The sequence below is a fragment of the Psammomys obesus genome, unplaced genomic scaffold (genome assembly GCF_907164565.1).
Source record: "Psammomys obesus unplaced genomic scaffold, mPsaObe1.curated_primary_1811, whole genome shotgun sequence".
NCBI lineage: Eukaryota > Metazoa > Chordata > Mammalia > Rodentia > Muridae > Psammomys > Psammomys obesus.
The window spans coordinates 20,159,968-20,187,479 of NW_026596046.1; the positions used below are offsets into that span (position 1 = coordinate 20,159,968).

General features: G+C 46.4%; 1 protein-coding gene across 4 annotated transcripts in view; it reads left to right on the forward strand.

Annotated features, from left to right (window-relative positions):
- The window catches only part of Sh3gl3 (SH3 domain containing GRB2 like 3, endophilin A3), a 124,004-nt gene that overhangs the window by 68,391 nt on the left and 28,101 nt on the right, over nt 1–27,512 (forward strand). For 2 of the 4 annotated variants that reach the window (XM_055623578.1, XM_055623579.1), the window contains exons 2-6: nt 6,162–6,230; nt 13,551–13,623; nt 16,249–16,392; nt 19,629–19,762; nt 21,406–21,564. In XM_055623578.1, coding sequence (XP_055479553.1) covers nt 6,162–6,230; nt 13,551–13,623; nt 16,249–16,392; nt 19,629–19,762; nt 21,406–21,564 — 579 coding nt within the window. Of the gene's footprint in view, nt 1–6,161; nt 6,231–13,550; nt 13,624–16,248; nt 16,393–19,628; nt 19,763–21,405; nt 21,565–27,512 lie in introns of those variants that run through there. The other 2 variants (XM_055623581.1, XM_055623580.1) reach the window with 2 other exon arrangements.

Genomic DNA, 27,512 nt, shown 5'->3' on the forward strand with positions numbered 1-27,512 from the left:
TATCTATCTATCTATCTATCTATCTATCTATCTATCTATCCATCTACCTATCACCTTTCTCTCATCTATCTATCATCTGTCTATAATATATATCTCACTAAGTAGTCTTTACTGGCCTGGAACTCATAGAGAATACCCTGCCTCTCCCTCTTATATGCTAGCCCTGATGTTTACAATTCTGTTGGGACATATGTGAGTGTGTGTGTGTGTGTGTGTGTGTGTGTGTGTGTGTGTGCGTGTGCGCACTCGTGCTTGTGCAAAGGCCAGAGATTTTGTCAGGTGTCTCCCTTATTCACCCTCCATCAGTGAGGATCTCTCTCAGCCTGGAGCTTGCCAGTTCTGCTCACTGGCTGGCCAGCAAGCCCTAGGGGTTCTTTTTGCCTTTCCGGTGCTGGCGCCACAGGCACACACTGCTTCGCGTGGCTTTCTGCAGGTGTGCTCTTGGCTTTTTATGTGTGCTGAGGGTTCAAAGTCAGGTCTGTGTCTTTGTACAACATATTTTTACTAACTGAACCATCTCCTTAGTCCCCCAAATTATTGTTCTGGGGCAGGATTCTAAACTCTTGTCCTTATATATTTATTTACCTTTACTGTTGATTCACACTCTACTTGTGCTACACAGACAAAACAAACAAACCCCCAAACGAAATAGCCATATTCTCTATGATATTGATTGTGACCTGGGCATGGTCAGTTTGTCATGCTCTAGCCGTACTCCCAAGAATGCACATTTTTTAAATTTGTTGACTGAAAAGGCACATAGGTATATGCATATATTTGATCAATGATAATTTAAAGCCATGTACTGTGTGTGTGTGTGTGTGTGTGTGTGTGTGTGTGTGTGGTGTGTGTTATGCTGTTCGTTGATGTAGTATCAGTATGACTGAGTTTTATGGTTGTTCCTTTTATTGGCAGCCTGAGATCCCAGACAGTACTTTGCCCAGGAAAATAGGTCCTGTCTGGTATTATTAAAGGCTTTATTTTGGTTAGTGATTTCACAGTGTGTATATATTTATCTATTTGCTCTTAATATGCTTATATGTTTTGCTTTAGATGTGACTCTACACATATTTTGTAGCTGGGCTTCAGACATCCATTCATTGGAGCTGGTTTGCACATAGCCCTGGGTTTGATTCCCAGCACCACCAACAAGGCCACAAAATCCCTTCTATTACTTGATCCTTTAATACACCTTTAATTATTGTTGGCCTACTGGGAGTTACCGTAAGAATCTTATTTTGTGGTTTCTATTGGCCATTCCCTACTCCCATCTGCACACCTTTCCTTAGTTTCCTCTGGCTTGAAATGCATTGGGTCTTCACCCATGTATTGGTAAGGACCCTGTATTAAAACACACACAGCGCTGTTCCTTTATAGCTTTGTGCGTTTCCAGTTAACTGTGATTATAGGACGAGATGCTTCTCAGATGTCATTCTGCCATTGTCTAAAGTGGTGGCCATGTCACACCTGCTCAAAGCACAAGCTTTGGATGCTGACACACCCCCAGCTCTACCCTGTCCTTGCCTTATGATCACTTGGGGTTTGAATGAACACAGACATTAGATTCTCCTTGCTTGTTTTCAGTGAGTGCTTTTTCACAAGAGTTTGTCCACTTCCATTCCTCACCTGCTTCGTGTATACCACACTTTCCCTCTTGGTTCTATTTTTATTTCCCTGAAATAGCATTGTACCCTTAGTTTTCAACAGTGACCCTGGTGCCTGGACGTCTTTATTTTGTTCTCACCTTAAAGAGAAGCTGAGGCTTTCCCCATTCTGAGTTCTTTGAAGCCCACCCTCCCTGCTCTCCTGAAGCTGCTGCTGCTGAGGAGATCTGCTGTCCACTTACGGCTGAGGAGATCTGCTGTCCACTTACGGCTGCATTGCTTGTCTGCGCCCCTACCGGCCCCACCCCACAATAGTCTTGGATATTTTACTTTTCAGATCTTGATATTGATTAATATTCATCTTTCTTAGTAACTTGAGTATATTTTCAAAATTAAGGACTTGTATATTTTTGTAATAGGAAAAAAAACCCTGTTCGTTTTTTGTGGGGTTTTTTGTTTGTTTGTTTGTTTGTTGTTTTGTTTTGTCTTTTTGAGACAGAAATTCTCTGTGTAGCCCTTTCTGTCCTGGAACTTGCTCCATAGATCAAGCTGGTCTCGAACTCAGATCCACCTGTCTCTGCCTCCCTAGTGCTGTATTAAAGGTACATGCCACCACTGCAGGACCAAAACCCCCTATTCTTAAGTATGGATTTTTGATGCCTCCTGGGGGGGGGTGCCTTTCATCTTGGAGCCTTTCACTTACTCTGTCTTGACTAGCTCTTTGGTTAGAAAATAGAGCTCTGTCTTTTGTTTGTTTATATTTTTGTTTTTGATAAGTCCCTTAACTACTTTGTTTACTAGTTTTGATCTGATTATGCCCAATCTGGAGTTGTGTCTGGTTAGTCTTTTTTTTTTTTTTTTTTTTTTTTTTGTCAGATTGATACAAGGGATTACTGGGGAAGAGGGCACCTCCTTTGAGAAAATGCCTCCATCAGAATGGCCTGTCGTTGAGTCTGTGGGCACTTTCTTGAGTAATGATTGACATGTGAGAGTATAGCCCACTGCGGGTGGTGCCACGGCTGGTCCCGAGGTGTATGAGAAAGGAGGCTGAGCAAGCCATGAGGGACAAGCTGGTAAGCAGCACTCCTCCACTCTCTGCCTCAGTTCCTGCCTGCAGGTTCCCATCCTGAGTTCCTGCCGGGCCTTCCAGGATGGCAGACTTGAAGTGATAAAGGGCACTCAGCCTGTTCTCCCTGACCTAGTGAGACAGTCTCATTTATTGAGATTTTCACAACCAGACTTTATTTCTTTTAAGACTTCTAATTTTTAAAGATAGGTCTTTAAAGTTCTGTTATCTTGTGTGATTTTTTTTTAATTGAAGTTTTCCCCCACCTAACAGTTTTGGCCCAAGCAAATGTAAGGCTTCTAGCACCTTGGTCCACAAAGCTCTTTTGTTAGCAATGAATTCATGCTATTTTGGATAATCCTTCTGGCTCTCTCTCTTGGTGTATATTTACTCAGAATTTAGATCGAGGATAATGTTGGGAAAGTGTCCTCTGACCTGTAAAGCCCTCTGTGTTCTAGGTAGCCAGCAGGTGTGCTCCCCCACCCCCATATTCTCAAGCCCCTCACATAGAGCTGCAGCTTCTCTCCCATGGCAATGCTGTGGGTACCTGACCTAATCCACAGAGGTGGGGCTGCGTCAGATACGGTTTGCACCTGAATTCCGTTTCCAGCCCCCATTTCCTTTCTGCTTGCAGCCCTTAGGCAGAGCAGGAGTCCACGCTCTCACTCTGCGCACACTCTTAGGTCTCTTCATTCAGTGGAGTCTCTGCTGCCACCTCTTCCCTTGTACGCAGACAAGATGCCCAGGGCCTGGGGTCCTAGCTGCGATCAGCAGGCTGGGGCTGAACTCTTTTTCAGGACCAGGAAGAGACTTACTCTGATTCTAATCAATGCTTTTTTTCTTCCTGGTTTTGTTTTTGATATTTACGGTGTCATCTATGTTTACCCAGAACGTAGGGAATGCACTACCTTGGAATTTATATGGTCACCTTGAGTAGGAGTGACGCTCGCGTGAGTGTGAACCTTGAGAGTCCAGGAGAGTTTCCTCACAGAGCGGCTAGCTGGCTGACCCAACTTTAGAATGCTTATATCCCAGGTGTGTTTGTCACTGTGCTTGGCTCCCAGCAGGTGCTGTACACAGGGCGTATTGTGAATGGTTGTATTAGTTATTTCCCTGTTGCTGGCATAGAACGCTATGACCAAGGCAGCTTATAGATGGAAGGTTTCTGAGCTAATTCTCAATAGTAGGTGGCTCTCCAACAGATATTTCAGGATCAGGATCTCTGGGTGGGCTTCTCTAGTTCCGGCAAAGGAGGAGATTGTAGCTAGCTAAGCCAGTCAGCTTTTACTGTACAGCACACCGGCCCTGTAGACCATCGGTGATGGCCTACCATGGCTGCTCTCCCCATGCGGCCTTTCACTCTCTGACAAGCTAGCCCAGACCTTGTGGATCTCAGAGAAGGAACAGAGATCAGTAGTCACAGCACAGTGTACAATCCGTTTTGTTGACTAAAGCAAGTGGCAGGTGGAAATCCTGTTTCTCAATGGGCAGAGCTACACAGCTTGGCAGCCATTTTTACCGTCTCCCATGGCAGCAAGATAGAAGGCCAGAGAAGGTGTAACTCCCAGGAGAGGCTCAGGGTATCACCTCTAAGAGTTAGGAACGGTGCGCTGGGTGATTTGGCTCCTCACTGCGTTTGGCCTGGAGCATAGTCTCCAGTGTTTCTTTGAGGGTCATGTCTCATATTAAGGCCTGGGGTGAGCCTGTTTGACCTCTGTCCTCAGCCTGAGCAGTGAGAACTGGCAGGTGGATTCTCTTGAGGACCTCAGGCTCAGTGGCTTAAAGCAACACGGATTATTGGACGTCCTTCCTGGGCTTGGGTGTGGCCAGTGGATGAGGCTCTTGCGCATGCTTCCTCAACTGTGGGTCGCGAGCGGCCGTCTGTGACGGTCACTGCTCACTTCTCTGCCTAGCAGGGCTTGTTCACAGGCAAGAGGGTTTCAGGAAAGTGGGTGGTAGCACACAGGCCTCTTTCTAGCTGGTCACAGGGCCAGCCTGGTGGTGGAGCAGTAAGATCCAGGCAGGATGGAGAATGCTGGCCATCTTTGTAGCCACTCTCTTCAGGGAATCCTGTATCACACCTCTGATTTAAGTTAAACCCTGTCTCTGTTTAACCCCGCCCCCTGTCCCACATTCCACAGTGACAGTGTGTGCATGATGGTAACAGTGCCGTAAGACAGGAGCCGCAGTCCTTTTCCCAGCGCTTACTGGACATTTATATACATATTAATGCGTTAAAGCCATAAATAAATCACAACTGAATGCTTTCTAAAGAAAACGATTTAACACACTTTGTTACTGAAGTCTATTCTCCTTGTTCACGAAGCCAAATCCCTTGGGGCCTGAGTTGCTCTTCTGAAAGGCTTTTCTGAGCAGTTGTGTTGGTCCTGGAGTCTGAGGAGGCCTCTGCCATGCCCTCTGACTTGCTGTTGTTGTGTCATGTGATCTGTGGCCTCTGCTGCCTCCTCAGCTCATTTTCTTCCATTCCTCCTTGAGCACTCTCTACAACGGAATGAAACTCCTTGCTGTTCGGTGCACACATCGGCCTCTAATTACCTGGATGCATTTTTTGGCGCTCACACTGGTGTGGTGTGTGTGCCTGTGTTTGTGTGTGCACGTTTGCACAGCCCTGCAGTTAGCATTCAGCGGGTAGAGATGCGGCTCCTAACGTACACACAGCCTCGAAACAGATCTGGGCTCGGTAGCAAACCACTCTTTCCACTCCTACCTCTGTATTTCCTTTCTAAAAATATTGTCACATCCTAGCGGACCTTTTCCCTGAAAAGGTCCCTAGCAACATTTTCCCTGAAATGTTGCCTGTCCTTAAAAAGCAAGCTCAAATGCCAAGTATTCTAGGAAACAGGTTTGAATGACTTGCCTTTAACACTGCAGACTAATATTAAAAAACACGATGTTTTTTCAGCAGCCCTGGGAGTTTACCAGTTGATGCTTTGGTAATGGTTTGTATGTGGTCCTAGGGGCTGTAGGTTGCTGTAATCGCCTCTCCCTTACTTTCCAGCTGTTTGGGCACTAACTCGTCGACCCTTGTGCTCCAAGCTGTCTTGTCACCACTTACGTTAGAACTACTTTGTGACACCTGAGGAGGATTAGTGAACAGCGAAGCTTGAACAAATGAGAAATGTGCATCTTTCCATGGTCTTTTATTTGGTGTGTGTGTGTGTGTGTGTGTGTGTGTGACGTCACAGTGCACATGCAGGGGTCTGGGAACAACCTTGTGGAGTTGGTTCTCTCCTTCCACCTCTACGTGGGTTTCGGGACGAGAACTCAGGTTGTCTGGCCTGCCTGGCAAGCGCCTTTGCCATCTTGTTGGTCCCTGATAGTTTCCATAAAGGGTAGGGTTTAAAAACAAAACAATGCCAACCAGAACTAAGATAATTACAAGATTTTTGTTTTGTTTTGTTTTAATCATTTCAGTGAAAGAAATGTAGAGAATCTTTGTACAGTGAAAGCATCTGTGTTTGTTTTTGCAGCTCTTTAGTGAAAAAATAAGTGGTGCCGAAGGAACGAAGCTAGATGAAGAATTTCTGGACATGGAAAAGGTAAGGCTATTTGAACATGTAAACACTTAAAAATGAGCTCTCTTCGCCACGCAAGAGAACCTCCTACTGTAAGAACATTACGTGGAAATACAGGATGTTCAGATACAAGCATGGGGCATATAATCTGGAAGGCAGGACGTCACGCTTCCCAGCTGGAGTCAAGCCCCTAGTTGAACCAAGTCCAGTCCGGGCTTGCTGAGGAAGGGACTGGGATGTAGCTAACTAGTTCCCTCTAGTGGCCAGAAGATAGACTGCAACAAAGGAGGGCCTCGGCAACAATTCCAGGGCCAATGTTAACTAACGGTGCTCAGGTGCTCATAGATCTTGGAGAGTCAATTGTTTCCGGGACAAGGATTTTCCGATACATAGCAATGTTTACCTTTTGGGAATCTAGGATGCTGTTCCCATATGTCTTAGCAGCTGCACAGCAAACACTTTCCTGCCATTAGAACCGACAGGGTGAACTCGTACGAGCTAATTTGTCGTCTTGTCAGCTATGCTAGAGGGAAGCTTCCAGAATCATGTATGCAGATGACACAGTTTAGAAGAGTGTTCCTGGGTCGGCACAGCAATGAAAGACTATAACATGCCAGTGGTGGGCGGCAGAACTGCCCCTTCTCCTGTCCCCTGGTCATCTGCCTGGAGAGTAGCTCTTGTGCCCAGGTTCAGTGCTCAACTCCCCGCCTTTGGTCTTGGGCCCTTTGAGCAAAGCCTTCTTCCAATAATCAGACTCCAAGGTTCGGGAAAGCCCAACTCCAGGCAGTGGCCTGAGGGGATATTCCCTTTAATGTCTGTTGGAGCTGGCCAGCCTTCCTCTGGGAAGTCCCCCCTGTTTTCCGCCCAGGAGGATTACAATTTCTAGAAATGTTAAGACCCTAAGACGAAAAAGCTATTTTGTGTTTAATTTTGAAAAACAAATTTCTGTAAATTGAAAACCATATGAACATTTACACACGTGAAGTTGATCTTTAAATTTCCCAATATATATATATAGGATGTATATAGCTTATTTACCAACTGCATTCTTCAGTTCAGATGGTGAACTTAAAAGCAGCCATCAGGAGTTATGTTATTGTTTTTAGAGTCCAGGCCTGGACTCCTGAAGCCCTGGCAAGCTAGGCTCAGACACCTGTCCTCAACAAGCCAGGTGAAGAGATGGGTGACAGTGAAGAGCAGGGGAAAGCAGTTTAGTCAGTGTAGACGGGTAAGAGTGGCAAGCAAAGGAAAGCAGTTTATTCAGTGTAGCTATGTTTGCACTAAGAAGAGAAACATGCTAAAATTCTGTGTGAAATGAGTCTCAGATTTCACTAGGGAGCAAGAGGTGTGTGTACTAGGCAGTGCTGGCCAGGGTGTGGCCTCACCCTTGACCTCCTTTCTGCTTCAGTCTCTTCTGCAAGGTGGATCTGAAGTTGTCAGATGATGTGAAGTTGCTTCCTGGGAAAAGGTTCCTCCTTTGCTGGGCACCAGGGCTTCCCTGGCTCCTTCCCCGTAGCATAGCATCCTGGGAAATTACAACACTCTGATAACCGATAGGACAGACAGGGGTGTTTTTCTCAAGAAGGCCTTCATCTCTGCCCAGGCAGCTGAAGGTTGAGCCGATGGGCTGAGTTCCCTTTTGTTTACTCCTGCTGTGTGTTTTTCCTCCAGAAATGACAGATAGTGACAGAAACACAAAATGATATCTATGCTTTAAGTATAGCACAGAACAGCATGCAGCTCTGTGACTGTGTTTCATGTTACAGAACTAAGTACGTAAAGGACTTCATGGAAGAAATTAGGCTCATGTAAAAGATGACATGAAAATGACAAAGTAGTGGGAAAAATAACCCATGAAATGCTAACTAAGCGATGCTAACATCCAAGTACATGATACAAAAAATGCATTAAATGGAAAAAAAAACCCTTTCTTTTAAAACTGTCATTTTAATGTGTTTTTTGACAATTTCATACATGTATCTTCATTTTATCCATGTATCTTAATCATATCCATTACCTCTCTAACTTTCTCCAAATCCCTCCAAAAGAGCTGTTCTTGAAAAATTATAAAAAGATGAACCCAGTGTGGCTTACCAGAAAAGTATCAGACAGAGTTCTAAATCACTTTGTACCATGTGACACAGCTTCTAAATTTGTAAGGTAAAAATTGCCAGGAATACAGAAGAATGGATTAAAGTCAGAGAGGCTACCCCTCCCTCCAACACACGCACTTCTCTGTTGTAAGTAACAGATGGAGCAAAGGTTCTCATAGGCTCAGGGAAGATTTGAACAAAATATTAATAACTTTGACTCTAAGTAAGTAGATGCCTGCATTCCCCAATAGAAATGCTCATTCTTTCCAGATGCTTTGGGTGCAATTACGAAAGGATTCATGGGGAAAAGTTTCTCAAAGTAGATTCATAGATCACAATAATCACAGGGAAGATAGCATCCAAATTCCACATGTTTGGATTCTCAAAAACATGTGAGCTTTGCGCTGGAGAGACAGCGCAGCATCTAAGAGCACTGACTGCTCTTTCAGAGACCAGGATTTGGTTCTCAGCACCTACATGGTGGCCCACAACCATCTTGTAACTTCGGTTGCTGGGGAGCCAGTGCCCTCTTCTGACTTCCCAGGGTAGCAGGCACACACACAGGGAAAACAGTCATTTATATAAAATAAAAACAAATCTCCTTTTAAAATGTGAAATCCCTTTTTCATTTGAAGAAGATTTGTAATAAAAAGTAGAATTACATATTACTCCATATAAGTGACAGAACTCTGCATTCCATACTTGTGACATGTGGCTATGTCTCAAGCAGAGTTAGCAGGAAATCAGCGTTGAGAGAAAGCAGGGACATCCCAGAGTCCAAAGCTGGGAAACAGCCAATTAAATCCCTCCACGTGGAAGGTGCTGCTTCCTGTGGGGGCTGGGGAGATGACCGGGGGCTGACATGGAGCCCTGCTCCTGCAGAGGAATGCAGTTCAATCTGCCAGGCCGTGTTAACTCTGCTTTAAGTTCAGCTCCAGGGATCCGATCCCATGCCTCTGGCTTCTGAGGGCCTCTGCAGTCATGCTCGTACACCGTCTCACAGACACATGCAGACAAATAATTAAGAATAAAAGAAATCAGTGTGGGTAGGAAAAGATTGATAGGGCGAAAGTTAACTACAAAAAATAAAAATCAGATTCCAAGTGAGTTTTTGTTTGTTTGTTTTAATGAAAAGGTGGAAAATCATCAAGTATGACCAGGAGGAAGAGCGGGAGAAAGCACAAATGTTCATGGCAAAAGAAAGAGGTTATGACCACAGCCACAGACAGTCTTAGTTCGTTTGCTTTGTTTTCTGCATATGTTGTAGTTTTGCCTGCGTATGTATCTGTGCACTGTGTGTGTGCCTGGTGCCTGTGGAGGTCAGGAGAGTGTGTTAGACCTAATTGTAAGCTGCCAAGTGGGCGCTAGGAATGGAGCACAGGTCCTCTGAGCCATCTCTCCCGCCCCCAGATACCTGCTTAATTTACCCCATGACCATAAACTCATGGTGCCCTCAGACCCTGTTCTGCTACCCAGGCCCTATGTTGGGCTTGGCCTGGAGTGTTAGTTTCACAGGCCCGGGAGTCCTGTACTTAATCAACTCTACACAGCCTTCCTCAGCATGCTTTTACCCCCCCCCCCCCCCGCCGAGTGCCTCTGTTTTCCCTGAGTTTTGCCAAAGATATTTGAATAACAGTTTGTCAGTACAGACAGACCCACGTGTGTACACGCTCTCCAGCCGTTAGGTTTTGTTTCTTTGTTTTTAAACTTCAGGAGTTATTTTTGTCAATTTTCCTTTTGACCGCCTATCTTTGCCAACATAGTCAACAATATGATAGAATTCCCATGTTTGTTTTCCCTCCCGATCAAAGAGTTTTCCTGTATACATGCCTCACAATGTATCTCACCAGATTATTTTATTATAATTTTAAAAATTTATAGTGTGAATCCTGAGCTTTACGGATGCTGATCTTTTGTAGTTTTTTGTAGTTTTCCACTTTTTGTAAACTTCATGTACTATATCACTATTTAGTGTGCAATTTTTGTGTTGGAGTTTAATCATTTTTGATTGTGGGATCACAGGCCAGGCTTAGATGGTCCTTCCCACGTCAGCACTTTGAGATATTCTTCTCTGCTAGTACATTTGGAGATTTTGGTGAATATTTTAATTCTATATATAATGTGAATTATGAACCTTACTTCATTATCAACTGCCTTAGGGTTACTATTGCTGCAGTGAAACACCAAGCCCATAAAGTGAGTTGGGCAGGAAAGGGTTCATTTGGCTTACACTTCTTCATCATTGTTCCTTATCAAAGGAAGTCAGATCAGGGACTCCAACAGGGCAGGGACCTGGAGGTAGGAGCTGATGCAGAAGCCATGGAGGGGTGCTGCTTACTGGCTTGTTCCTTTTCATTGTAGATTTGCATAAGAGTGGCCACTAATAACCACAGGACACAGTCAATTCTAGCCTGTTTTGAAATCTCCTTTGCCAATGCCATTAATCTAAAACTCTTCAAGTTAGCTTCAGGCAGACTTTTTGAACAAGTGCAAAGGCAGCCACATTCTTTGCCAATATATTACAAGAATGGTCTTTGAGCCACATACTAAGATTCTTTCCCCTGAACGTTCCTGACAGGCCTCCACAGTTCAAATACCCCTCAGCACCACTGTCTTCCATGGTGCTACTAGTATGACCCATGAGGTCCAGCTTAAAGCATTCCACGGCTTTCCTAATCCAAAATGCCAAGTCCACATTCCTCCAAATAAAAGTGTGGTCAAGCCTGTCAAAGCAATACCCCTGTCCTTGATACCAACTTCTGTCTTAGGGTTTCTATTGCTGTGAAGAGACACCATGACCATGTCAGTTCTTATGAAGAAAGACATGTAATTGGGGCTGGCTCACAGTTCAGAGGTTTAGTCTGTTATCATGGCAGGAAGCATGATGGTGTACAGACAGACATGGTGCTGGAGAAGAAGCTGAGAATTCTACCTCTAGGCCCACAGGCAACAGGAAGAGAGGCACTGGGCCTGGCTTGACCATTTGAAAACCCAAAGCCCACCCCTAAAGACACATTTCCTCCAACAAGATTATACTTCCTAATCCCTTTCAAGTATTGCCACTCCCTAATGACCAAGCATTCAAATCTATGAGCGTATGGGGCCATTCTTTTTTAAAAAAAAAAAATAGCAATATCTTTTTAAATTAATTAATTAACATTCCAATCACAGTTTCCTCTCCCTCCTCTCCTCTCTGTTCCTCCCTCTTACCTTCCCTCCTCCATTTCTCCTTCCCTTTCACCTAAGAGAAGGCATATCCTGGCTATGCCAACACACCTTGGCATATCAAGAGGCAGTAGGACTAGGTGCATCTTCCCCTGCTGAGTCTAGACATGGCAGCCCAGTCAAGGGAAGGGGATCCAAAGGCAGACGACAGAGTCAGAGACAGCCCCTACTCCAGTTGTTAGACCCATGTGAAAACCAAGGTGCACAGCTATTACGTAAGTGTAGGGGGCCTCTGTCCATTCTGTGTATGGCCTTTGTCTGGTGGTTTGGTCTCTGTGAGTCCCCATAGTTGATTCTGTAAGTTTTCTTGTGGTGTCCTTGACCTCTCCCCCCACCCCCAACCACCAATTTCAGCTTTCAGTTCTTTTTCCTAGCTCTCTCTCCCTCGGTTTCCCCTGAACTTGATGCCTCCTGTTCACCTCCCACCCCTTCTTCCACTCCATTCCCTCCCTCCATCTACTTCATGTGTCCATTTTATTTCTCCTTCTGAGTGAGAGTCAAGTATTTCCCCTCGACCCTCCTTGTTACTTAGCTTCTTCGGGTCTGTGGATTGTAGCCTGGTTACCCTGTACTTTATGGCTAATATCCACTTAGGAGTGAGAGCCCAGGCCTTGTGTGTCTTTCTGGGTCCGGGTTACCTCAATTAAGATGTTATTTTCTAGTTCCATCCATTTGCCTGCAAATTTCCAGATATCCTTATTTTTAATAGCTGAGTAGTATTCCATTGTATAGATTACATTTTCTTTATCTAGTCTTCTGGTGAGGGACTAGGTTGTTTCCAGTTTCTGGCTGTTACAAATAAAGCTGCTATGAACATAGTTGAGTAAGTGTCTTTGTGGTATGGTGCAATATTTTTTGGGTATATGCTCAGGAGTTGTATAGCTGGGTAGAGCTAGTCCCAATTTTCTGAGAAACTGCCAAATTGCTTTCCAAAGGGGTTTTACAAGTTTGCACTCCCACCAGCAATGGTGTGTTCACAGGGGCCAATCTTAATTAACCCGTCATATCAACTTACCATGTTTTAACCAAAATTGATAATTGTGATGAGATTTGATATGCTAATTTGTGGGAAGGTTTAGACCTTTCTAAAACTGTATTTTCCTACATAGAGAATTACATTTTTAAATAGTCTGTTCTCGTAAGATATATTTCTTTTTAGGACACAGTTTTTGCATTGCTCTTCTGGCTGGCATCTCCTTTTCCTTAATTTTTTTTTTGTGGGTTATTGATGGTACAGAATAAAATGAATGAACTCTGTATTGGGGCTTTCCTGGATATTTTATTAATTTTATGTTAATTGAAAATGAGTAATGTAGAATGGCAGAAGGACAAAATCAGGCTTAATGTGGCAGGAAAAACCTCTGATGTTAACATCTGACGGGCATGATGGCTGTGTTATGTTATAATACCAATGATGGTGGTTGTCTTATTACTACTTGAGCAGCTTCTAACGAGACTTATATCATGACAGCATCTATAAGCATGGCTACTCAGGTTCACTCTGCAGATGAGAATAAGTCTCTTGTCTAATCTTAATATTGAGACTTCTCCAAGTGTCTCTATGCGTTGAGTAGAGCAGTAATGTAATGATTATCTCTAGCTCATTCACCTTCGTTTTAACATTATAAAGAAAAAGAAACGAGTACTCTCTAACATCACCGAGAACGGTGATGTTTCAGAGTCAACTACAGAGAAGAGATCGCTTCTCCCTAAGATGCTGAAAACATCTGTGTTAAAAGCATCACAGTAGGACTAAAGAGGTGGCTCAGCAGTTAAGAACACTGGTTGCTCTCCCAGAGGCCCCAGGTTCAATTCCCAGCATCCAGAGGGCAGCTTGCAACTGTCTGTAGCTCTAGTTCCAGGAGATCTGATACCATCACACAGGCACCCATGCACACAAAATAAAAAGAAAATTTAAAAAATCACCACAGTCGTGTTAGAAATTAAATTAATGGAAAATGTCTGTCATTGGTTCTGTGACTTCAATGAGTCTTAACTAACATTTCTGTTTTGTCTTGTTTTAAAGAAAATAGACATCACCAGTAAAGCTGTTGCAGAAATTCTTTCAAAAGCCACAGAATACCTCCAGCCCAATCCAGGTAATGTCAGAGCACGTCTTGAAACATTCCGCTGCGCATTGTGGGCATAGATTCTCTTGAATTCTCTGCACGAGGCTGACACAATTTGGAAGCCATGTCCCTTTGTCCAAATAATGAAATTCAGAAATTCAGTTGTTAAAAGTGGAGTCTCCGGTGACAGTCTGGCTGTAGGGAGTCCTAGTTGGTGGGGACAACAGGCACTTTGGTGGATCTTGGTGCACGTGGTTAGGATAGTATGTACTGTCTGTACTGGTCCCAGTAAAGGTATCCCTACATGGGCATAGTTTCTGTATTCCAGTGTTCTTCAGAAACCCACTGCACACTTTAAAAAGGTTTCCTTAGTTGTCTTTTCTTAATTGACAAGAGATTCCTCTATCCTGTTCTTATAGACCTGTACATTAACCTGAAGGGTCTCACTGTGACCCCAGTGCTGACGTTGGGGTGTGATTACATGCTCAGTGGGAGCCACGTGGATGCAGAGCATCAGCTCCGCGCTGGCCGCCATCCCTGGCTGAGGACAGCCAGCAGAGGGCGCCCAAGCTTTGTGCCTTTCCTTGTATGATTTTCTGTGGGAGTCCCTGTGAATCCCTCAGCCACAGGAATCAGAGAGCCACACCCACACTCAGTGACTGTCTCAGAGCATGCCAGATCATCCGTAGAGAACAGGGAGTATAAAGGGCCTCAAAGGCGTGTGATGTAATAGGCCTAAAATTTGCAGTGACATGCGCTTTGTCTAGTCTCATCAACGACTGGAGTGACCAGTTCCTTTCCCGATGTATCAGCCTATAAAAATCCACTAAGTGTTACCTGTATGTGACACTTCTGGGTGCCAGAATGCAGAGTCAGGCAGACTCCACCCTCTAAGGGCTGACACTGGAATGGAATCAGGGGCAGTTGGCCATTAGGGGAAGTGTGCAAAGGGCAGAGACTCTGGTTATCACGGAGATGAGGAGTGATGCACTTGAAGCCTCTGGTCCTGTCCTATGCTCCTTAAACCAATACACAGCACACCCGCCCGACAGTGGGGAAAGGGGTGTGTGTGTGTGTGTGTGTGTGTGTGTGTGTGTGTGTGTGTGTGGCTTGTGCAGCTGAATTTATGTGGCTGGGTGGTGCCTTTGGGTTTGGAGGTCTGGAGGATAAGGTCTTTAAGGCTGATATTGGCAAGGCTGGAAAGGCTACTCAGAGTGTGCCTGAGGCCCAGCAGAGCCAGCCGAGACTGGACACACAGAATCCCGAACTTACCCCAGACCAACCGAGTTACCTGCTCATACAGTCAGGCTTGAGAAGAACGTGTCTAGAATACATCAAATATAAATGACCCTGGTACCACAGGCAGTGCCTCGTATCCTCAGCTTCATGCTCAGGTCACAGTCTCCACTTCCCATAGATGCTTTCCAGTCTCTCAAGCCAGCCCACCGCGTCCACTGATTACACAGTAGGGACTCCCACAATATTTTGCTGACAGACATTTCTAGGCTTTCAGGGACATCTTGGAGTCTTCTTGCATCCTCTCCTTTTCCTGGCACCACCACAGAGTTGATGAGAGTCAGTCACACTATGTTCTGACACTCAAAGGATTCACAGTGAGGTGCAGGAAGGGCAGGTGTTTTGGGGAGCTCTCCAGTTCCCAGGTCAGCACAGCATGTGGCCTGGATGCATTAGGTACAAACACCATAAGCAGGGCAACCTACAAGAGAAAGTCCCTAAGTGGGCTGGCTTGGGGTTTCAGAGGGTCGCATCCATACTGGTGGACAAGGACATGGTAGCAGGAACAGCTGAAAACGCACGTCTCAAAAACTGCAAGCAGGAGGCAGAGGACACACTGGGAATGGCCCAGGAAGCCTCAAAGCCCACCCACAGAGGAATACCTCCTCCCACAAGGCCACACCCAGTCCTTCCCAAACAGTTCCACCAACTGGGGACCAAATAATGGAACGTCTTACTGAGCCTGTTGGGGGCTACTTTCATTTAAAACACCAAGCCAGAGGTAATAAATACTCAGTGCTTAAGTCAGAGACAGAAAAGAAGGGGAGAAGCCACAGCTGCCCACCCCCTCCCCAGAGAGAGTTGAGCTGCACCTAGCGTGGTAGAGGCAAGCCACACAGGTGACTGCTTACTTTGGTGGTGTTCTGCCTCCTACCTGCATGGCCCAGACCTCTTCCCTTACCTTACAAATCCTCCATTTGAGTCAGTTCCTGGGAGCAGAGTGAGGGTGTTGACCAACTGGTAGCTTACCAGGTGCTACCTCGGTAGCTCCAGTCTTCACTTGGATTTGTCCCCAGCAAAAATGGCTGCACAGGTGTCAGCGTTCAGCCCCAAGGTGTTGAAACTGCCAAGCACTGCAGGGTACCTTATCACGGGTGCTTGTGAAACATAACCTCATAGCTGCTGTGATTTGGAGACAACATGGTCTGTAATGTCCACAACTTGGCTGTGCCAGTGTGCTTACCGTCCCCGCTTGCCCCCTGCAAAAACTATGAAGAGCCACGTGAGAGAACAAAGCTGAACCGTCTCTGGTGTCTGTCCGTGAGGACCTCAGTTTGGTAGTGGTGTTTGTTAAAGGCGATGTGTGACTGTCACTACACTTTGTAACTTTAAGGAATTACAAATGACAATGTTTTTAAGCATACAGAGCTAAGCTAGGAATGCTGAACACTATGTCGAAACTCCGAGGGCAGGTGAAGGCCACCGGCTACCCACAGACGGAAGGCTTGCTGGGGGACTGCATGCTGAAGTATGGCAAGGAGCTTGGAGAAGACTCTGCTTTTGGTGGGTATCCCGTCTCAGCGGGCACAGTGGATGGGCACCGCTGGGTGGGCTTTTGGTTGTACGCAGAGCCTGGATCTTTGCAACCTGACAATCTTTACATATTGCCAGAGTACTATACTCATTGCAGGGGTTTTAGAAAGCAGAGGAAAATAAAGAGAAGTTCTAGCATAAGTAATTCTCCCATTTCCGTGGGTTGGCTCAATTAAACGGTTGTGTAGCCTTTGTATCTTTTGCTTATTCCCATGCATCTTTAAATATTAAAACACAGCATGCACACATGTATGTGTATGGCTCTCCCTCTCTCTATTTACTTTCATGGCTCTTTTCCCCCACACACTGTGACATGTTTGTGTTGTCTCTCTCTCCTCCCACCCGAGCCTTTCCCCACCCTGCCCCTCTCCTCCAGTGCTTTCCATGCTGGGCTTTCCTGCACTGTGCATTCTATTCTTGCCTTCACCCTCCATACTTGAGATCTCTTTTCCTCCTCGTACGGTCCTCTTTACAGTTTTATGACCCAAACCTATTGCTATCTCTTGCTAGACACACAGAACACACACATACACATAATAAAAATAAAAATCTAGCTTCTGCATGTTTGTCTTTCTGAAACTTTTATTTCCCTTACTATAATATTTTCCAGCACCACCAAATTTTCTGCAGATTTCACTTTCCTCTATAACTCAATAAAATCCCAGTGTGTATGTGCACCACATTTTCTCCATCCACCCATCTGGACAGGCTGGTCTTGTTTTGTTTTTAGACAAGGTCTCATCGTGCGTCCTGCCTGGCCTACAACTCCCTATGTAGACAGGCTCTGTGCCTTCTTTTGATACACACACTTCTTTGCTTGCTCTCACATTCTCAGGTTCTGCAAATCCTGCAGATAAGAGAGAATGTTTTTATTTTTAATGTGTATATAATGTGTGTGTGTGTATGCGCGTGTGCGTGTGTGTGTGTATGTAGGCCAGAGAGAAAGCTTTGATGTTCCTCAGGAGCTGCCACCTTGTGTTCTGAGATAAGATCTCTCACTGGAACTGGGGTTGCCAACACTTAGGCTACATTGATGGATTGACCAGGGAGTCCCAGGGATCTGTCTGTCTCCACTTCCCCAGTGCTGGGGCTAAGACCACGTACCATCATGCCTGGCATGCTGAGATTTCCATAGAATCCCAGAATTTTGGAGAAGGAGGCAGGAGGATGATTAGGTTGAGGCCAGCCTGAAGCGACTGGGAGGCCCCATCTCAAAACGCACCAATCAAAGACAGCATTATCTAATTCCCAACAGAGGGCCACAGCGTCCTTCGGAGCAGTGTAAATGTGGATTTTATTTTATTCCAATGTCCAGTGGGAACAAGGTGGCCTATTTTTCTTACCCTGAAGTTACATCTGTTGAGGAAGCAGATGAGTGTAGCAGGCAGGCTCTGGGATGGAAGGATATTGTTGCTGTGTACCTGGCCATGAATGACAGGCCTGTGACAACAGATAGCTAGATATAGGAAGGAGCTAGATATTAGAAGGCAAGGGAGGGAACTGAATTCGTTGGGCTTCTGGGACAGGTGGATGGTTGCTGTTCCCTGGGAGGGTCTGCAGAGGCTCTTTGCTTTGTTCCTGTTGCTTGAGGCCCTGTGCCAGACGCTTCTAAAGGGCAGAAACTAAGCCACACTGTGGGATTCAACTCTTAGAGTGGCACTTAAGTGTAGACTGTGGGAAGGTGACGGCCAGTGCTCAGGACATGTCACAGGCTTCTTGAAGGAGGGGTGTTGTGTGTGCGCAAGTGTGTGGCTGTATGTGTGCACACACACGGGTATATAGGTGTGTGTCTGTGTGTTTGTCTATAGGTGTGGCTGTACATAGGTGTGTATGGAGGCCAGAAGTCTTGACTGGTCTCTTTCCTCCCCATCTTTTGGGACATGGCCTCTCACTGAGCTGGGAGCTTGTTGATTCTGCTGGAGTGGCTGGCCAGACATCCCCAGGGATCCATTGTCTCCAATTGCATGGAGCGGGGATTACAGGCATGCCCCACCCCGCCTGGTGCTTGATTTTATGACATGGGTTTCAGGGGTCAGACCCGGATCCTCACATGTACACAGCGAGTATTTGACTGATGGGACATCTCCACAGTCCCGAAAGGGGCATATTTCAAACGTTTCTGTTACTTACTGGGATACTTGGGCGCTGGTGAGAGTGAGAGGCAGGGTCAGGGCGTGAAGGAGTATCCAGGCTAGGGAGAGACTTCCTTCCTCCATGTAGAAGCTCTTCAGAACCAAGTTCTAGACAGCTCAATTCAGAAAACCTCTCCTCCTGTGATCTGTGACACTCAGGGTAGGACTGGCATCCTGGCCAACCTTAATTCCAGAGGTAGTTTCCACTTGTAATTGGCAAGGACCCAGCTGTTATTTACATCTTTTAAAGATGAGGTGAGGCAGCCATGGCTCTCCCTGATTTGTGCATGAGTGAATTGTCCATACTCTTGACTGACGCAAAGGTCTGGCTTGGCCTAGGCCCCTTCGGGCTTCCAATCTAAGGAACTGAGTGAACTCTTTTACATCTTTTTACAAAATCGATTTGAAGATCCCAAATAAAGGGGAAAAAATAGTTTAGTCTCAGGCAGTATCCCAAGTGATATCTTCCAGAGACATCCAACCCTCACTGTGTACAACCTTGCAAAGTTACTAGGTGGCCAAGACCTTGTAAGTTACAGTAAGATTCCAGAGTATAATTCTCTGAAAAGGTGCAGACCACATCCAGAAAGCACCCTTGCAGGGGCAGGTCCACCCACCTGCCTGTCCGCAGGTTATGCCTGACTCCGGAGGGCTCTGACCTCCTCTTGCTGCTCTACCAGCAGGCTGAGTGAGGCCCTATTTCCATTGTAATCTCTGTTGGTTAACATGTACCCCCATGAATGAATCCCTTCATTATTACAAAGAGAGTTTATCCCTGAACTTGTAAGGAACCCTTGGTGCCAGTTTCCAAACCCGATTTTCCGCGAAAGAACTTGGTCTCCATCTCATGGCCAAACTGGGAAATGCTTTAGTCCTCGTTCTCACCTTTAAGAGGAGGTGAGAGGACAGGAGAGAGAAACACATGTAAAAAACAGGGAGACTTTCTCCATTTCACTTTCTGCGTCAGGAAGCAGAGGCCTTAGAGTGAAACTTTACTGTACCACAATCCTTGGGTTTTGGAGACAGAATTAGTGTCACCGTTAACCTAGAGCTATTCTATGTTCTTTGTTGAAGGCAATGCACTGGTAGACGTTGGTGAGGCTATGAAGCTTATGGCTGAGGTGAAAGACTCCCTGGATATTAATGTGAAGCAAACTTTTATTGACCCGCTGCAGCTACTGCAAGACAAAGATTTAAAAGAGATTGGGGTGAGTCTTCCCGCCTGTCCTGTTCCCGGCACTGCTCATAATGAAACAGAGCCCTAAAACCATGGACTCTGCGACCACACGTTCTCATTTGAGGGGTGAAAACTGAACTCGGTTACTGTATTATATAACCCCTTGGGGCAGAGTACTGGGGTCCATTTGCTCTGGTAGATAGACAGGGGCATGGAGAGTGGAGGCCCAAATTCCAGCTGTCACTTTCACAATGACTCCATTCTTTGGGGTGTAGTTATGATTGTTAATATCACACCATATCAGTAGGAAGCTTGGATCCATTGCATTCGTGGGCAATATTTTCCATTCTTGCTGGAGAAAATCATCCAGAAACTGACAGTTTTCATCTGGAAACCTGCAAGAAGTAGTTGTCCAGAGTGTCCCTGGGAACTTTCAGGTCCCGTTCAGCCTGGCTGCTTTTGCAGATGTGTAAAACTGGCTCCAAGAATTCCAGGCTGCCAGACTTTTGCTCTGAAGGTCCAGGTGCCCTCTTGTGGGGTTGTAGAGAATAACTTCTTGCTTTCAAACTTGATTGACACCCATTTCATTTGAACCCTGGGCTTCTTTTCTTCTCTTCAGGCCCAGAGAGTCTTTTTTTTTTTTAATTTCTTTATTTTTAAATTGTGTCTTTTATTTTTCTTTTATGTGCACTGGTGTTTTGCCTTCATGTATGTCAGTGTGAGGGTGTCAGATCTTGGAGTTACAGATAGTTGTGAGCTGCCATGTGGGTGCTGGGAATTGAACCTGGGTCCTCTGGAAGAACAGTCAGTGCTCTTAACCACTGAGCCATCTCTTTAGTGCCCCCAGGCCCAGAGAGTCTTAACAGTGTAGGCACTGTGATTATGAGTTAAGGAGAGTATGGGCTATGTAATGAGCAGATGAACTGTGTGCCCTCTTGAAGCACACGGACCTGGGGTGGAGAGACAGCCAGCCGTTAAAGATGATGACCAGGGACACCTGAGGAGGGTGTCATCCTCAGCAGATCTGGGTGAGGGGGGAACTGCCCAGAAAGACTGGGATGGGGAGATAACCGGCACATCTGGCTGAAGAGCCTGGGCTGTGATTCCCAGGAGTCCAGAACACAGAGTGAAGACCAGGGAAGTATGGAGGAAGGGAAGGCTGGGCATCCCAGAGAACCCCAGATGCCTTTATCTATATTTAAAGTTTATTCTGAAAGCAAAGAGTATGAGGGAAGGGTCAAGGAAGGCTGAGGGAGAAAGAAAGACTGCTTTTTGGACTCCTTATCTGGACACCCCTGAATCCCTTCACCTGTGTAACCCCTTCCTTCCAGTCAGGGAAAAGCATGTCCCATTTCTGTGACAGCCACGTCCCCAGTGGGCCCAGGTCTCTCCCTCTGGCTCTACTGAGACCTATCATCCTTCCTTCACATAACTTTCTTCCTTCATGTTCGTGCTGGCTTCTTCCTGTGGGGAGGAGAGGGGAAGTTAAAGGGAAGAGAATGGGACATGGCTTTGATGAAAGCACGTATACGTGTGTGAAATTCTCAAACAGCAAAAGGTAGAATTTAGGCGGAGAAGAAGTGATGAGCGTTTTCATAGAAGAGGAGGTATCCACATGAGAGCACATGGCACTGTGCATCTCAGCAGTAGTGAGGATCTCCTTTCTCTTTTCAGCACCATTTGAGAAAGCTGGAAGGCCGCCGCCTGGATTATGATTATAAAAAGAGGCGAGTAGGTAAGATTCCCGACGAGGAGATCAAACAAGCAGTAGAAAAGTTTGAAGACTCAAAGGAGTTGGCCGAAAGAAGCATGTTTAATTTTTTAGAAAATGATGTAAGTATTTAAACCAAACGGAAGACTTTCCCGTACTCGCGTAGACCACTGTTGTGAGCATGACTGGCATGCAGAAAATCTCTAACCTTGTCATGGGAGTTTCTAGAATGTTCTGTAACTGTCCCTTCCTGCCTTAGGAAGAGTCACTGACAGTCAAGAATCCCTGCCTGCCGCCCTAGCCCTGGAGGGGCTTTCTTCTCTCTGGAGGTGGCCTTGTCACAGAAGATGGCCCAGGTGGCCAGCCTTTGTATTTCAGGCCACAGCACTCATGGTCTGGTGCTTATATGGTAGTTTTGCTGAGCCTGAGTGGCACTCTCTGGGGTGGCTGGGCTTTTACCCATCATAGCGAACAGCAGGAATATAAAGCCTGGCCTGCATGTTGACTGCTTCACACTGATGCTTGTGAACTTGGGGGCTGTGAAGGTCTAGGGTCATGCCCTTCAGGAGCAATGGTGTTGTGGTGTGGTGTTTCCTGTCACCAGCTCTTTTTAATGTGTCCCAAGAAGTAAAGTGAAACTGAACTAAAGGGGACAGGAACTCCTGGCAGCAGGCTGGGGCCTCCCTTCTTCGCCTTGCTCGCCAGGCATTCTTGGTGGGCCCACCCCTGCCTCCTAAGCCCCATCCCCAGCCTGGCTCAGTGATGTCATCATTGAGTAATAATGAGGACATGACTACTCCAAGGCTGGGTGAAGAGAAAGATTTTATTGTGGAGGTGAGGGAAGAGTACAGCCAGAGGCATCTGGAAGAGTCTGGGCCTTGAGAAGAAAGAGAGGGGAAAGCTAGAGAGAGAGGGGGGGGCAGAGGGCCAGTGGACCAAGAGAGAGATAGAAGAACCAAGAGACAGCGTGGTCAACATGACTGGATTATATAGGAAAGAAGCAGGGCAAGGAAAGCGAAGCCACCGGCCTCAGAGGGAGGTTTAGGGTGAGGATACGAGGCTGAGAAGAGCTGAGAGGAGCCGGGATGTCAGCTGCATGGACTGGATAGATTCTTTAACAGGTACTTTTCAGTGCTGAAAGTGCCTGAGGCCAGCACACACTCTGTATGCTAACAGGTACCACAGTTAGTCCTTTGGGACCTGATAGTTGGGAGCCAGGCTTTAGCTTGGACACATTTGTTAAAACTGCACATGCGTGCAGGAAATCAGGATTTTAATTTATTCTCCAGTTGTCCTTACAATGGTTTATTAAAGGTACATCAAGGCCTTGTGTCTTCAGTCAGGTCAAACAAAAAAAGGCAATGGTAAGGTGTGGGAGAGTGACTTGCAAAGCTGACAACTCATTAAATCCTGGGAACGAATCCTCTCAGCTCTAGAAGCCAGTTTGAAATTTCTCTTGTCCCTCAAACTGCTAAGGACTGGGAGGTATGCCCTGTAGAATTTTGCCTTTTAATCTTTTCGTCTTTTACCCTTTATAGGGTGTGTATTTTGGAGGCACATGTTCATGTTTTTCTTCTTGAAATTGCCCAAAGATTTGGGCATATTTACTCTGTTTCGTTGCAGAGTGCCACACTTAACTCATTTGCAGTCTTTAGGAGACGTGTGGGGTCCTTGCAGCACATAGTCCTTAGAGATCCAGGAGATGTTGCCATGCTGGCCCTGGCCTGTTACAGGGCTTCCAGTGCTGAGGCCACAGCTTCTTTGTCAGGCCAACTGCCCACCCGCCTGCTATGCTCATGACCTTCACAAATGAGCTTCTGTGGTTTTGTTTGTTTGTTACCAAGTTCTCTGTGAGGAAAGGCTAGCTCAGCAGTGCTGACTCTTGACATTTGGCCCAAGAGTCCTGAGCTTTCTCTACACTAACAGTTAAAATTCAGAAACAACCTCTTTGTCATACAAACTCAGCTGTTTGTCCGTTCTTTGATAACAACAAGTTCTCTGCTTGTGGTAGGTTAGTCCCCCTCTAGCAAAAGTCAGGCCCAATTTTTACCCTAGGGCTTCACAGGGGTCCTGGAGTCATGGCTAGAAGGTGACCTTAAGGAGTTGACCTCCAGGTGAGTAGATGCTAACCCTGGAGGTGGGGCTTTCTTGCCATCCTGTTCCTAGGACTTACAATTTTGTGACTCCAAAAGTGCTCCTCTGAACCCCTCCCACTGAGATTAGAGGAGACCCGAGCAATGAACAGCCAAGTGTGGTCCAGGCTGCCTCAGTGCCAGGTGCCTGAGCTGCTGCTTTCTTCCCTGCCTCAGACAGATCCCTGTGGTCATGGCAGCCATGGTGCTGAGGACTTTAGCCATGATGGTGAGGGCCATAGCTAGAGCCACCATTTTCCCAGCACATTGCGACAGAAGCTCAGAGGTGCTGGGGCTGACTCCTTACCATGGTACACGTGCCTTCACCCTGTCAGGTTTCCAGCTGAGGTGACTCACTGCTCATGGTGTCATCTAGCAGACCATCTTCCTACTCTTCTTGGGGTGGCAACATTCAGACCTGGAAGGGGTCTCCCTTGTCTTTTCCATGTCCATGCAGACTAGCAGTTTCTCTTTCATTGACCAGATAAAGTGAAAAACAAAAACAAAAACAAAACCCAAAAAAACCCCCAAACTCCAGTTGACCCACAGGTATGGCCCACAGGCTAATGCTAGTGCTGCACTTCTGTGAGAACAAACTTAGGTGTAATCTCTAGGGGCGGGGGGAGAAACCTGTTAATAACACAAGCTGAGGTAAGGTGTCTTTTTAGCTCTCACCTTGGCTTTCCTCCATCCTCTGAGAGTTATGCAGGCCATGGTTTCACAGTCCACAGTTCTGATACCTCTTGGTCACCAACTCCATGTCCACCTTTCATCGCTCAGCCTTCACAGCCATCTCTGTCTTCTTTCATGGTTGGGAATGGCTGGATTTCCTGTCCCACCCCGAGATATCATTGTGGCTTTGAGTAAACATGACCAGACCCCTCTAATTCTTTCCAAACATAGTAGGTCTGCAAACCTGGACACTGCCTGATGGCTTTGACAGTGCTTAAACCCTGAATTTGGCACACTTATGCACTGTGACAGATAGCCGAGAGAACAACTTAAAAGGAGGGAAGGTGAACTTTGCCTCAGGGGTTAGAGGTCAGCTGGCCCCATTATTTCTGTGACATGGAGCATCATGGTGGAACAGATGCTAACGGTCAGAGAAGGTGGGGGAGAAGGAGAGAGGAGAGGGTATGCTCTCCAGGACAAGATACAGAATGAGATACACCCTTACTCTCACCCAGGTCTGCCCTAGGCTTTATCTCTTAAAGTTCCAGGAGTTACCAAAATATTGGCATAATCCTGAGGGGGCATTTTGTATTCAAACTATGAAACAACTGACATTGCTCCTGTTGGAAATTGGTGAACAGTCTGTCAAAATATGGCTTCAGGAAGAACATGGAATCAGATAGCAGAAGATCCATGACTTCCTGCCAACACAAGTGGGGAATGCTTATACCATGGTGGGGAGGAGATTTGGGGATCTCAGCTACAGCAGAAACTGGCTTGGGTTCTGTCTCATTGAGAAGTTGGCAAAGGAGTCAGGTATCTGATGGGGGCATTCAGTAAATGTAATTATAGACCTTTTGATCAACTGTGCTGGAGGTATGGTCCAGGGCCATAGTCTCAAAATTTCACTTTCTGTTCTTTACGGCCTCAGTTGGTGGTTGTGAGCCTCTGTGCAGAGCCTGCCTGGCTCCTCCACCTGATCTGCAGAGATGCTGACACTGGATGACCCCCCTCCCCCCAGGTTTCTGCCATGAGAACCAGTTATAGGGCAGAGTAAGGCACGCGGCTAAGGACAGGCTCCAGTTTCATCCACAGGAGGAGGGAATGGAATCAGTGCTCGTAAGCATCCGCTCCAGGAAAAGAGTGAACAGAGGAAAGTGAGAAAGAAGCATTTTGAGATGCTGTGCTCCAACCTTGGTTACCCCCTTCCTGCTCTGCTTTGTGGCACCAGGAATTCAAAGGCCGAAACCTCGTCCTCTAGGGGGCAGTTGGAACACTGCCTCTACCCTTCTCTCCTCCTGTCCTAGATAAGATACAGCAAGAGCTGTAAAAACCAATTACGGGTATGGATGTTTTGTCTGTGGTGTGGATGTTCCCCATGTGAGAATATGGCCTGTGGAGACCAAAAAAGGGCAAGAGATCCCCTGATACTAGAGTTACAAAGGGTTGTGAGCATCATGTGGGTGCTGGGAATCAAACCCTGGTCCTCTGGAAGAGCAGCCAGTGCTTTTCAGTGTGGAGCTGTCTCTCCAGCCCCAACACAGCAACTGTTTTACCAGCACACACATAGAAAAAGGTGTTTGCCGAAGCTTTGCAAAGCTTTCCGAGAGGCGTTTGGATGAAATGAACAGATTTAGTCTTCCCTGGGTCTTCTCATGCAGATTATGTAACTCCCTCTCGAGCTTTCTTGCCGCCAGGCTCTTTGTAGAAGATTTTAGGGTGGGCTCACCCCTCTGTCCTGAAGTCTGCAGTCTATACATACAGCTTTCTCTTCAGACCTTATAAACCTTCTCTAGCCTGTATTCTTGTAACTGGGAAGCCAGCAGATGAGCCCAGCTGGACCCCCACACCAGCCTGGCACCCACATGTATATCTGGCTAGATCTGAAAACTAAACCTAGGGACTGTTCACTGTGGCGTGTGTGTGTGTGTGTGTGTGTGTGTGTGTGTGTGTCCATCCAGGATCTTTTGACCACTTCATAACCTACTTTATTGAGGAAAATAGTCCAGAGCCCAGAGTAGTGTTGTGTCCTGGTAGTTAGGGGTGCTCCCTGAGTTCACAAATTAGATCACTCATCTACTTGGAGTGGAACAAAGCCTGGGAGGGTAGGGACTTGAGTTGTTTATGCTCCCATTCCTAAACAAGTGCTACTCTGATTTCCTCATCTCTTTCAGGCAGATTTGGGGCTGGGAAAGTAGGGAAGAGTCTTCTTTAGCTCCACATTGCAGTCTTTGCTGGTCTTGTTGGGAAGAGCTGGATTCCTGACTGGGAGGATCTCACGGTGACTCCATCACTCTCCAGGCAGCTGTTTAAGCCAGGGAGCATTTTGGCTCTATCGACCTCCAGGGACCTTAGGGGACCAGGCCCGTGACCGATTGTGACTGGCACCCAGAGTGGCCCTCCCTTTGGAGAAGGGCCTGTGTGCCACACAGTTCACTCTCAGGGGCGGGGGGAGGGCTGCAGCAGGCAAGAGGTTGGTTTTGAAGCTTCCTTCTTGCCATGTCTTGGGAATGACACCTCACCCACACATTTGACGCTTCTCCTCTGAGACCTTTATTTCTTAACAGCTTGGCATTCGTAAATGTCAGCCTTTGATCATAGGAGAAACCAGGCATATTACCTTCTAAAAGTGTCCGCTTTGGTTCAGAGAGGCCAGGCTCCTGCGACATTCACATCCCCCAGCCTACATCCCCAGCCAGAGAGCTCCCTTCATCCCTGAACCAATTCCAGATTCTTGGGTTCTTTTGATTAGTCCAGAGAAAGTTTCTTTAGGTCTCCCTGTGTCTGTCTGTCTCTGTGTGTATTCCTGTGTGCATGTGTGCGTGCATGTACACACACATCTGTGTGTGTATACATGTACACATGTGGAGGCCACCGATTGACTTTGGGTTCTTTCTCAATCATTCCCACCTTACTTTTGAAACAGTCTCTCACTGAGAATAGAGCTCACTGATATGGCTAGACTGGCTGCCAGCAAGCAGGGATCCTCCTGCTTCCACCTCTCCAGTGCTGGGATTACAGGTACACACCACTGCAACCAGTATTTTTCTTTTTCTTTTCCCCCCTCTCTTTCCCTCCCCTTTTCCTCCCTCTCCCCTCCCATTCCCTTCCCCTCCTTTCTTTCTTTCTCTCTCTCCCTCTTTCTCTCTTTCTTCTTTCTCTCTCTTTTTTTCTCTTTCTCTCCTTTCTTTCTTTCTTTCTTTCTCTCCTTTCTTTCTTTCTTTCTTTCTTTCTTTCTTTCTTTCTTTCTTTCTTTCTTTCTTTCT